Source organism: Anarhichas minor, unplaced genomic scaffold, assembly GCF_050575085.1.
Source record: "Anarhichas minor isolate MPS153535 unplaced genomic scaffold, ASM5057508v1 ptg000040l, whole genome shotgun sequence".
Lineage (NCBI taxonomy): Eukaryota > Metazoa > Chordata > Actinopteri > Perciformes > Anarhichadidae > Anarhichas > Anarhichas minor.
This window is the reverse complement of record NW_027466486.1, coordinates 7,227,258-7,240,462: the sequence shown is the minus strand read 5'-3', so window position 1 is coordinate 7,240,462 and position 13,205 is coordinate 7,227,258. Positions and strand designations below refer to the sequence as shown.

Below are 13,205 nucleotides of genomic sequence, written 5' to 3'. Positions count from 1 at the left end.
ACATTATTCCCGTCCACATTGTGACCATAGCCTGTGACAGGAAGAAACAATATAGATTGCTTATGCGGGGTCACAAATAATTGCCATAACCTGTACTTATTCCTTATTACTGAATCCATTTTAGCGTATTCATATCCACCCCTTAGCCTGCTGCTTATTATATATATATGACCACTATAGATTTGTACATTACTCTGCACTTTACTGCTTTTTGCACTTCTGGTTGATGCTAAAACACACATCGCTGTCTCAGTGCTTGTACTCTGTGCAATTAAGTTTAATCTAATATAATCAATAAAGTTGAATCTAATCAAATCAAACAAGCCAAAAAGGTCTGGCCTGCAGCTATAAACACATAGTCACATACTCTCATAATATTTGCCGCAGGTGCGGATGTGACCTTTTGCTGATAATTCATTGTTTTATTGAAAAAAAGGGCACCTGATATGTTGATAAAATTATGATAAAAATAGACAAATTTCATATATTTATTGAACTCATGTCTCTGTTTATACACATGTTATGAGACACAATGGCACAATGGATGCTTCACGGAAATACCAAAGTGTAGCTCCTCACAAACTGCTGTAACTGTTTCATAAGCACATGTGTTATAAGCAAGTATGTTACATTCTCAAATCACGACAGAATAAAGTTTTGATTTGATCAAAAAGCTGTTCATATTTCAAAGTTTGACTCACCATTTTGCTTTGCAAAGTAATAGTTTAACAAATATGCAATAAATAAAGTAAAATTACAATATTATGGTCTTCATCAATAGCTGATTTCAAATCACTAATGGGATGCAAACTTCACTTACAAGCAGTGTGCTGTCATTCAAAACTGACATGTTGCATGAAGGTAGACACAGTTTCACCTTGCATTAATGCCACTATGATGTCATGTGAAAAAACAAAGAACAAAATGGAACGCCACATTTCTCTACCGTAAAGCTGAAATCTCTAACTTAATGCATATTCAAACTACAGCAAAGGTGACAGAGCAGAGTGTTGGGTTTGTAACGGCTGATGCAGAAACAAACTGGTTCTTGTGAATACCACTATTTTGTTGACTGAAAAACATTTGATCCAATTGGCATCATCATCATCAGACTTGTGCAACGTAACAAATCATGTTTCAATAACAGAGTAAAGAGATAATGCACAGTTTTTAGAGTCTCATTGCACTCTACCATACAGTTATAATAACAATAATAATAATTACAGATTTTAGCTTGAAAGCAACAGAAACTTGTTATTCAGTTCTGCATCTAAGTCATTTTTTTTGGCACATTTCACAGTTACAGAGCAGTGCACTATGAGGATTGGGACTATTCTACAATAACTTCACAGTCGTATCAGAGCAAGGCAGCTTCTCTTTTAGACCGGCTCTGCAGTAGAAGTCTCACTCATTCCAGAAACGGTAACCTGGGCTACTTTTACTCGAGGCTTTCCACAGCCGGCTCCATATTTCCCCGCCCCGCCTGCTGTGCCTCTCACACTCCTGCTGTTCCAGTCACTCTCGGCGCTGCTGTCCAGAGGTTGCGTCGTTCCCCAGCACACATGGCAGATGTTGAGGAAGGCCCTGCGCAGGTCCTTGCTCCTCATGGCGTAGATCACAGGGTTCACGGTGGAGTTGAGCAGGGTGAGCATGCTGCAAAAGGCAAACACAGTCTTGATGAAGTCATTCACCTTCCCAAAGAGGTCATAAACCATGATGGCTAGAAGTGGGCCCCAACAGATGATAAGGGCCACCAGGATCAGAACCAGGGTTTTAGCCAGGCGGAGGTCCATCCGGGCCTGCTCGGGCCTCACCGTCTGCACTTTATTCCCCTCTGCAGTGTAGACAATCACACTTCTTTGGGAGCTGCGGCTCAGCATGCGGATAGCATGGTGGTGGGATTTCCAGAGGATGAACATGTAGGCGTAGATAATGAAAATGACCAAGATGCTCGTCATCCCGATCCAGACCATCAAGTACTTCTGGTCGATCAGAGGAAAAATGTCAGAGCAGACAGAGTTGAGACGCTTGCAGTTCCACCCCAGCAGCGGCAGCAGAGAGAAGACGATAGAGATGGCCCACATCACACTGAAGGCAATGACTGCTTTAGTCTTCGTGACGATGCGTTTGTACGCCATTGGCCTGTGGATGGAGATGTAGCGGTCGATCGCAGTGAGAAACAGACTGCCTACAGAGGCGGTGAAGGAGGCGATGACCCCGGCCAGCTTGAACAGGAAAATATTGGTGCTGTCCTTCCTGTGGAGGACATGGAAATCCAGGAAGCTGTAGACAAAAATGATGCTGCCTATCAGATCAGCCACAGCCAGGCTGCCTATGAAGTGGTAGGAAGGCCGAGATCGAAGCGTCTGGGAGTGTAGGATCACACACAGCACCATGAGGTTCTCCAGCACTGTAAATGTTCCCAGGGTGAGCGCCAAGATGGCGACTGCAAGCTGCTGACTGGGAGTCAGAATCATAAAACACTCCATGTTGTCCACAAAGCCCTCCCCACACTGTGTCGCCCCTCCACTCCCCACAAATGAGACATTGCTCGGCAGAAAGTTTGATACGTTGGTGGGGAAAATGGGAGCGAGGCTGCTGTAAATGACCTCCTTATTTACAGGGCCGTAAGAGTTACTAATCGAGGCAGAGTGAGGCTTCTCAAAGTGGATTGGGTTCTTGCTTAGACTCGAGTCAATGGAGGTGCCGTCATAGCTGGCGTCGTTGGAGCCGAGATACTGGACACCTGTTGTTAATGTACTCATCGTGGTGCCTGCAAACAGCTTCATGGCTGCTTTGTGGCTGTAGAGATGCTCAGTGGAGAGGAGTGCGGTGTAACAGCATTAGATCCATGCAAAAGGACGTCTATGAAGAAAAAATTAGATTTTTTTTCTATAAGGAATACGATACTTTATCTATTAAATTACTTAATACATCTTATAACATTAAAATTATAGATCTATATTAAAATATTTGAATACATGAAGTAACGTCAATGGTTATTAAAGTAGAAAATATATTAGTTGCTGGGAGATACTGGGGGAATATTCCTATCAGCCAGCTGACTCTAGAACAGATGCATCCCAGACAATAGTGGGAAACTGAACAGTTGATGACAAACCTGTGCAGCCTCAGGGGAAATCATTGCATTAAGTATGTAGGACAGACAGGCTTTCTTATTAATTAAAGCAGGTCATTAAGAATAATCATTGGATTAATTAGGCATCAATGGAGAAACAAGATAAAGATTACACATATCTGTCCAATGGTCCATTTACATTTTGATGCCAGTAATGATGATATCAATTATCAACAGTTAAGTTTGCATGAACAAGACAAAGAGCAGAAACAGTGTTTGCTAACAACTGCACAGGACATGACCCGTTGAGAATGAAATGCGTTTAAAGAAAAATATCTAATGTTGTGTCTAAAACCAGTTTGGATCAAAGCTTGGCGAATATATTGGGCAATAATACAAATAAAAAAAATAACCACTGACAAAGAAATTAAAATAGAAATAATAAATTAGCGCAAAAAAAAAAACGTACCTTGATTTTGTAAGAACAAACATCTTTCCATGATCCATGACGATTTTTTTTTTTTAAATTAAACTGGGAGTAAACCAGTCTGTTGTCTTCACTCTCTTCACCAACAGTTGCAGCTCCTCAAATAACTGGAAGCCAGGGTGAGAAATTACAATTGTTGTTGTTTTTCTGATTTGCCGGGGGAATTATCGTTTGCTGACAATGTCAAATACAGTGAAGTCGGGCAGGCAGCTGGTAGAGAGAGAGAGAGTGTGTTTGTGGAAGCGGGCGGTGTTAAGGCTCCTTTTTGTGCGCTTGCTGGTCACGTGGTCTGAGGTGTTTGAGCGCTGTCGAAAGTGCATCCCTGAGCATCATCCACACGTATTTATACAAGAGCAAAACAGCTGCTGCAGGCAACACATGAAAACCAACCTTCATCTCATGTGTTTCATAGCTCAGTGTCCCAATTATAATATTATTATCAATAATAATAATAATTGCAATATCGACCATTTCTCTTTGAATGCATTTTTGCTTGTCTTTTGACCTGATTAAAACCCAATATGTTGAAATACCCTACCTAAGGGTATTCAACATTACCCTAATGTTAAATACCCTTCTATTTGCCACAATTATGATACGTAACAAGGACATATTTTATGGTCTATATGATATAGGGGCTATGCATGAATACATACTTATTTTGTCATCCACAGTCAAATAAGTGTCCAGTATATAATCCCACTCAGTCACATTATTAATGTTTTGGGTCACTTAGATGTCAGTTTTATCTAATTTCTTCATTTGTAAGAACATCACACATGAATCAACATTTCTGTAAATGTGCCAGCGTTAGCCAGCTGGTTCATTCTCAACTGCAGTCCTTTGGTGAGATGTTCTAAAAGTGACAAACTAAGAAATACAGTTTAACTCCCTGTTCGATCTTTTAAAAACTAACTATTATAGATATCCAACAACAGAAATACAAATAAACTTATTTAGGTTTTGGGAGGGTCGGGGCTGTGTTACTGTCAAAATCAATCACAGATATAGAGCATTTGAAAATCAATTGGATTTAACAATGTTCTACAGGGCTCTGATACAACAAACATAAGTAATGCATTGTTCATTCTGGTAAAATTAGAAAAGATATATTAAATATCAATATGAAGACACAATTTATGTATGTTTTTGAGCGGTAAAGGAAAATGATGATGATAATCTTGCAATAAATTCAGATTATTGATAAACTAATTGACTGTCACAGCACAACAATGATCCTTTTTTGGACAGTGGTGGATAGTAACTGAGTACATTTACTCACGAATTGTACTTTATTTTCCATTTAATGCTACTCCACTATATTTACGTGGCAACTATAGTTACTTCACACATCAATAATTTAAATACAAATTATATGATGAGTTTATAAATTATGATGCACTATACCAAAAGTGTATTGTTACAAATAGCTCTAACGTGACAACATTAACATGCTCTTTGTTATGCATCAGTAAAAATACACCAGTAATATGAAACATATCATAATATCACTCAGAAAAGAGTCATGTTGCTGATACTTTAATACACAGTATCTTTACATTGTAGTATTGCTCATTTTAATGAAGTAAAAGATGTGAATACCTCTTCCATAACCGCTTTTGTAATATGAATGTTACAGTAATCTCATATTAGAATTTTAAAAAAGACACTGTACAGTGTCATTTTAGTGCAATTAAAAAGCCACAGTGCTATTAAAAGTCCTCATTGAATTTCCTCCACCATTAATCAATTTTTTCTTTACTACAGTTAGGGGTCACATGCACACTATTAAGAGTCCTTTTCCTGTCCTGCGCAGCTGGGCAATTATTTCCACTCTGCATTCCCGGCAGAGCTATCTCCCAAATTACATGTATCTTGTTGTGGAAAATACATGACATTTGGCGATGCAACATCATGGGAAAACAATGAAAGACTGCGCACATGATGCCAGTGCATCCAGTTTTGGCAGAACAGAAGAGGCTGAGGAGTCATCCAACTAATTACTGAACACTTGTTATGCTGCGTTTGAAGCAGATTCAAGTAGCTATTGATCACTTGTGGCAGAGCAGTACATCCAACATGAAGATAGTTCACCCATTTCATTGGAATTTCATTTAGATATGTGTAAATCCACTGTTTCATTGCCCATTGGCATCTTTCCTTTCATCAGGAGAAAGGTTTAATGTGGTTTTGGCTTGAAAGCTGCATCTATTATCTCTGTAAGCAGGGGGAGGGTATTGCAATCCGCATCCATCATAATAATTATCATCAATATTTCAGTGTCATTCTCATCAAGGCATCAGTGAGCGAGGGAGAGATTTCAAAGACAAAGCTGTCTGCGATGACAAAAGGCCCCAACACGACTGTAACAGCGATTTGTAGAAGTTCAATTTTTCTAAATCCTCTTCCACCATGTGGGCCCTGCAGTTATGGGAGGCTGCCGCTGTTGTTTCACGTCCATCTGTCTTGTTGGTGAATATTGCGAGTGATTTGCAGTGATTGATTTTCCCTCACGAAAAGCACCATAATGCATCTTAATATTGATCCTTCTCCACTTACAGTCAGTTGTTATTTGAGTAGCTGCCTTCATTATAAAATCATTACTTTGACTCCACACAGGCTTGATTCCTCCACAATAGACACATTCAAGCAATATACTTGCACGCAAAAACATGTGACTTAAAGTACATTTTTATCCGATTTTGTTTAAACTATTGCACAAGACCGTTTTTTACTTATTTTGTGAACTCAGGGCATGATAAGTATTTTACACACGCAGCATGTTACAAGACGAGACTCTAAAGCAGTACCTGATGTGTTTGTATCAAAGGGTTGGAAGATGGGAGAGAGTGGGGAGAGAGAGAGACGGAGGGAGGGTGGGTGAGGAGGAAAAGATGCACGATTAGAGAAGGGGAGGAGGTTGTGGCTGAACATTGACAGTTGCCTAAACTGCCACTTCTATATTCTGTTCCTCCCCAGCTGGAGACACTTCATACTGTAGCCAATCTGAATTCAGATCATTTCAGCAAAAAGAAAGAGACACAAATATAGTGTTCACTAAATGTATTCAATATCGTTTTACATGTTTCTCATGTGCATCATTTCCTTTATCCTTTAAGTCATCAGCTGTCTGATCCTCATTAACCACTTCATCAAACAATTTATATGTATCAACTTGGCTTCATAAGGCAAATCACAGGGATATGCTGATGTATTTTTCACAACACTTCTAATTGAACAAACGACTCCTCACCCAGGAAACAACATCAGACGAATAAACAGAGGGAATGTTGAGTACGGAAGATCCCCATAATGTGTCTATCCTCCATCACATTATCAGGACAGATCTTCCTTGCAGTGAATAAATGCACAGCAGAGAGGATGAAAATGTTTTTACTTCATACCTTCTGTGACTGGATTTCTTACTGTCTGCATCAAAACACCAAAACCGGCATGATAAAAAAAATATAGATTGTCAATGTTCGATGCACTTCGATTTAAGATTGTTGATCTGTGGAAATGCGTGACTTCCTGTTGCAGAAGTGGTGGATTTTCTTAGAATAGACAGACTAACAGCGTAATGGGCAGTGTGTAGAATCCCCTTCATGCACCATTTAATCACATAAAGACCCTTTTTTAGGCTATCTCAGTAGAACACAGTGGTAATCACAAAGATTTAGCAGGTGGTTCAGTGAGTGCTCACTTGCGCAAACACTATGCAAATGAACGCTAGAGGCACAGATGAATTACTCAGGCAGCAGAGCTACAAATCACAGCCCAGCTGAACTGTTTTTCTCGGTGTTATTCCTCGTTTTCAGGAGGAAGAGTGATTTGGTTTCAAAGGAACAAACCCCAAATAGTAAGAGCATGTTTTAGAATCGCCTTGCAGTGTCATTGGCTGATTCAGAGCCAGAGAATAATTCATTCGCCCTACATCCAGCTGCAGAACTGAAGAGACTGACGAGAACCCCGAATGGACCTGACTGCCATGAGACCAACAGTCACCTGTAATCACATGGCCCTTTTCTGTCATGAGGAAGAAGAGTTGTGAAATGAAATGTATTTTTAGCTGTTCACCCCCTCATTCCTTTTATACACATCTTAATTGATGCTAACATTTACTATTTGAAATACATCAGTCGTTTAATAAGTATTCAAACCTGCAATAACTGGTCTTTTGGCCACTTGAGGGCTTTGGAAACAAGCCGTGAACACAACTTTGACATTTTATCACATTTGGGTTGATATGGCTTGTTTGACAATTGCCTAATTTTACATCCAGCAGATAAGGAGCAACATAAGCTTTTATTTGGAGTCATGTCTCTGGCCACTAGATGAATTTAAGTGCAATATTTAGTCTCTGATCTGGTCTCCTCCACCTCCTGAGGGACATAATGTGGCTCATTAGCTGCTAAATGCTCCGCTATGTTCACCGACGTTTGTCTAACTTTGTTTGCCATTTGTTGCTGTGAGAGTGAACCAAAACAATAACGTTTCCAAAAACCCAAACTACAAGCTGAAAGATGCGAAAACACTCTGGCTGAGGGGAATAAAAATCATGGCATGTGATCCAATGGTGATATAAAATATTGATAAGCTCCTTTAAATCCTTATTTCAAATACTCTATTGCTGGTTTACTCCACAGAGTTCTGGTGATGCAGTAATGTGAAAGGGGGCTTGGACACAGTGGCTTCCTTTATTCACAAAATACTGAATCAGGAATTAAAGGGACATTGGTAATCACTAAACATTTCTAATCTAGCGTCAATGAAACAATCAAATTAATTATAGATAGATATTTATTGTACAAAAATGGAAAAGTTATGCATTACAGACTGGATGATATTCAGAGTGCAGCACAGTGGTCGGGCTAACACTCATATTTTGCATCATATTCAGGTCACAGTTTGAGTTTCATACCACGTGCATGGAAATGGTTCATACCCCCCACAGTACTCATCCATTCTCATTCTGCTCACTCCATCGTGGTTATTCAACCCATTACTGGCAAATACATCCAGCAAATGATTTCAGAGTGTGCTCACAGCCTAGAGGAAGTTCTTTCATCACAGAGTTACTTTGTGTATCAGCTTTTAGCTTCATCACAAGATGAAGAGACTCCAACACAAACAAGCCGACATTAAAGAACAAAGAGTTTAAAATTGGTCTGAGATATTTTTTTACTGTGTTCCTCATTTAGAGTAATAGCATCTACATTGCATTTATTTAAATGTTGCTCACTGAATTCACTGCAGTCAGAGGAATTTAAATGCAGCACAAAGGTTTATCATACAAATATGCTTCTGTTCTGGTGCGAGCATGCATTTGCTTGCATTTTGCAGGAAAAGTGAGATATTTCAAGTCTAGTAGACATCGTCCAAATGCATTTTGTGGTAAGCAGTAAAGACCAGGTTGACTAAGTTGGTCGTTCTTGATGGATGTTAGCAAGTGTTTTGCATTCACTTGAACATGAGGCATTACTGTTGTATTGACTGTTGGTAGGATGTGGGTTGTGTGTGAACTCATCAGCATTGAGAGAACAAAATCTGAATTGACTAATAAAGGGAAAAAAAGGCTCCATCTGATGCTGATAAACGTTTTTCTTCTCTCCTTTTAATATTTGTCATTCTCCCTCGAACTTTCTATTACTGCCTGCCCACTTTCATACTTAAAAGCGTGTCTGGCAAATAGATAAATTTAGATTTATTGTGCACTCAATTATGAAAACCCTTTGATCCGATAATGTTTTATTCAAGCACAATCTTCTGGGCAATGCAGCATATCCACAGGAGGCTGAACAAAGGCTCAGGGTCATGATGGCAATATCACATTACTGTATGCCAAGACCTTCTTAATAAAAGGCTTGGGTCAAAGATGAACATTAGTGACAGATGACATTTTAACTCTCAATGGCATTTAATGGCTGTGACAAGATACCTTACTTTGTATTGTACAAGTGAAACATCCAAATCAGGTCAGGAAAGTATCTGGTACACCATCACAGAAAGACCACCACGCCAGAAAACCGTACTAGTTTAATCAGAGTGTAAAGTATGTGAGCGTGGTGGTCTTTAAAACAGAATTAGAGCATGTAAATGCACGAAGTGAGTATAGTTAAATGATAAGTGGAAATTATAATTTTGGGTATTTATTTTACGAGTCCTTTATTTCTGAATCAATTCTTGAGAGCAGTAAAATGTAATGGTACTAATAATAGGGAAATATAGAGACAAGAATGCTATTTTATTTCATTTAAACCCAAGAAAGAAAATATATCCATCAACATCATTTATTTATTACTGAAATCTTTACTCTTACTTTAAATCTAAAAGTTCAATTTCATGCTTTCCTGTTTACCACTTTTTGGACATTCTGCTGAGCTGCTATGTTCTGAGTCAAAGACTCTTGGTTGGAATAAACTCTTGGTTGGAATAAACTCTTTAGAAGTGTACCAATTATTCTGTCACGGTCCTGGGATTTGTTTCCTATTTTATTCTAAAAGTCATTCTCCTCTTGGGTCTTGTCTTTTTTTTGAACTTGCTGCCTTTGTTTGTTCCCACCCCTGTGTGATTGTCTGCCTTACCCTTATGGCTCTCACCTGTTGTTCATCAGCCCTGTTGTCACCTCTCCCTCGTTATCTTACTCCTTTCCTTGTGTATTTAGTCTCTGTGACCTGTCTTGGACTCTTAGTTTGTACGTTTTTTGCTTTATTAACTTATTGAATGAAAGTATTTTCCTTGAATCAGCCCGTCTGAGTCTGCATTGGGACGTATACCTGCCTGTGCTGCTCCTTGCATCCCAACATTTACACAGAGTTACAAGTTACATTCATGTACTTCTCTCCTGGTAACATCCAAGGAAAGTATTTAAAATCAGGAATTTTTATGCAATTTTGTAACTGCCCACAAAATCATCAACGTTAACAAATAAATCAAGAGCGTTGTGGGAGGCTCTTTGACACATCCAGTATTTGCAGGAATACTTTGAACAAAACCCAGGGTCTGATTGATTTGTTGCGTCTTAGTGTATTGTTGTGTCATGGATATAGCTAATCCATGCAGGTCTATAAAGATTGCTCATTGTGAGATTGTTTGTGTTATTATTGACATTTCCCCATGTCCTGGTGTATTGCAGGGTCAACAGTTGAACATGAGCAGATCATCACCAAAATACGCTGTCTGTGTAAACGTGTCTGCAAAGACGCAGATTTTTACAAAGTAATTGCCCATAAAGACAGATTTGATAATAATCCCTGTCAGGTAGAGCTCATATCTCCCCCTCCTACAGCAATCACAGCCATCTGGGCTGGAAAATAGATTGATGGCTACAGAGCATAAACAGCCCGGCTGGCAGCCAGCCATCCGCCATCATGCTGAACTTGGCGAGCAGAGAGACGATTTCTTCACTTCATACCTATACAACCCCCCACTTCTTATCACTTCACAGCTTGTGGCCTGATTGACTTCAGACTTCCACGTATGTGGCTAAACCTTGAATCATCTGTGGATATTATGCACTAAGACAGCCCTGTATTACAGAACAAGTGTATCAGCAATAAATATTAAGTAAAGAAAAACTCCTGTACAAGTTTCAGGAGCCTTTTTTTTACTTTAGCAATTTACCTTTTCACTATTCTCCCCTGGTTCTAAAATGTAATTTGTCTGCAGTGCGCCTTTGCCAAATGGAATGAATATTTTTCAGGCTGCTTGAAAATTTCAATTTTTCTTTCCTTTCACTGATTTGTTTTTTTGTTTATGTATTCTCATCCATCCCTCAAGTAATAACAGTGAAGCCTTGCAGAAACCAATGCTTCTGTGTCTAGACAACGACAATTATCCATCTTCTTTCTGATTTACAAGCTGAGAGGATTATATAAACTGTACCGTGTCTTTGTAAGCATTTCAGGTGCATCACCATGGAGACACTGCTGCGCAAGGTCGCCTGGCTTACACCAGCGAGCGCGCGCGCGTGTGTGTGTGTGTGTGTGTGTGTGTGTGTGTGTGTGTACAGTTGTGTGTTTAACTCTGCAGGGACTTTGAGACAACACAAAAGAAGTAATCCAAAGTTGGTGTGATGATAGCGTATTTGAGAAGCGCCGGATGATGAACGTGTCATGTTCGGGTTCTGTTGTTATTTGGGTCTATCAACACGTCAGGCTTGTTGTGATCCTTCTGGCTAGACTGCTTCTTCTTTCCTTGTTGATGCTGTGTGCCTGTAGCTTTTTTTTTTCAGGGGAACATGAGAGCGACAGATCAAATTATTGTGTTTGCCATTGTATCAGTCCGTGTGGTTTCATCAAAGGGTCACTACTCAGGGTCAGGATGACTCACCGCTCTAATAGTACGTTTTTTTTTCAGTCAGAAAATGTCTAAATGTCTCAGCACCAAACAGCAGACAGACACAGTTAGTGACCAGCTGGTTAACATAGCAGAACATTTAGCAGCTAAAGAAGATCCAGACATTTTTCTCCTGAAGACCAAATCAGAGCTAAAATGGAGGATGAATGTCATGTTAAGGTCTTAAATTCACCAGGTGAACAGAACTTCAAATTTGGCCCCCAAGCAGTCAAAAAGACACATCTGTTTTAAAGAAATGTTGAATTTAGCCAACAGGAGTAAATTTGTTGGGGACTATTTTCAGCAACATATTTGGTGCTCTAGTGAGTAGCATCACGTGGAATAAAATCCAGGTAACAGTACCCGTGTTCATTGTCTTAAAATAAAATGTCACACAGTGGAACTTTGTGTTTCATTGTTGTGTTTCTAACAATGGAGCTCTATGGCACACTTATTCTTTCATTTGTATAATAAGTCACCACACAAAACAAGTTTCTCAAATATAAATACACTCTTGCCCGATTTGTATTTGCAGGTTTCTTGCACCTCTTTTCAGAATATGAGTAACATTAGCAAACGTGTTATATCAGTTTTGGCTCAGCGGTTTCAACCAGTTTTGGGTTCACGCAGGTTCAGCCCTCATCAGTCTTTCTCAAATACATGTTTGTGGATGAGGTCAAAGATCATGACCACCAGAGTTGGGAGTTCATTGTTAAGTTTTGATTGATTGATGACGTGTCACGCAACAACAGCAACAACACCTGTTCCTACAAAGAAAGCAGCATTTTATCAATTTCATTTTCCAATGATTCCCAAATTCGGATTCACTGAATGTGAGGCTTTCTGTGCATTTCACAGTTTGCTTTGCCGTGAGTGAGTGAGTGAGTGAGTGAGTGAGAGAGAGAGAGAGAGAGAGAGCGAGAGAGAGAGAGAGAGAGAGAGAGAGAGAGAGAGAGAGAGAGAGTGTGTGTTAGTGGCGTCAGAGGAGGTGTCTAGATTATTTCTTTGATGTATGAGCTCTGGGAGCTTGCGACAGACAGCCTGATATTACATTATTAAAGCCGAAAGGTTTTGGCTGTAATCATTTGAAGAAGTAAATGTATTAGTAGCGATTTGTTTTTCATCTTGTCTTTGAGGTGTCATTACTGTCCGAACAGCCATCTGGTTCTGTTCAAAAACGCTAACATTAACACTGTTGACGTATTAAAGGAGAAAGTATGTCTTTCATTTTCATAAAATATCAGAAGCATCGACAAAAAAAGCTTCAAAAGCTTCCTGTCCTCTTCCTGTCCTTTTTATTTG

The 13,205-nt window shown here is 39.4% G+C and overlaps 1 protein-coding gene across 1 annotated transcript; it reads right to left on the bottom strand.

The window, feature by feature from the left end:
• Window positions 1-1,379: 1,379 nt before the first annotated feature.
• On the bottom strand, window positions 1,380-3,586 carry LOC142968272 (cannabinoid receptor type 1B-like). The gene is made up of 2 exons (XM_076108083.1): window positions 3,549-3,586; window positions 1,380-2,802 (listed from the first exon to the last, which is right to left on the bottom strand). The coding sequence occupies exons 1-2, from the start codon at window positions 3,584-3,586 to the stop codon at window positions 1,380-1,382; spliced, it is 1,461 nt and encodes a 486-aa protein (XP_075964198.1).
• Between the last annotated feature and the right edge of the window lie 9,619 nt (window positions 3,587-13,205).

What these genes read in the sequence shown, in the direction of transcription:
- LOC142968272 (XM_076108083.1), bottom strand. Translation starts at nt 3,586, where the DNA reads ATGGATCATGGAAAGATGTTTGTTCTTACAAAATCAAG. An exon ending in TTTGTTCTTACAAAATCAAG is followed by an intron (nt 2,803 to 3,548) that starts GTACGTTTTTTT and finishes GCATCTCTACAG; the next exon opens with CCACAAAGCAGCCATGAAGC.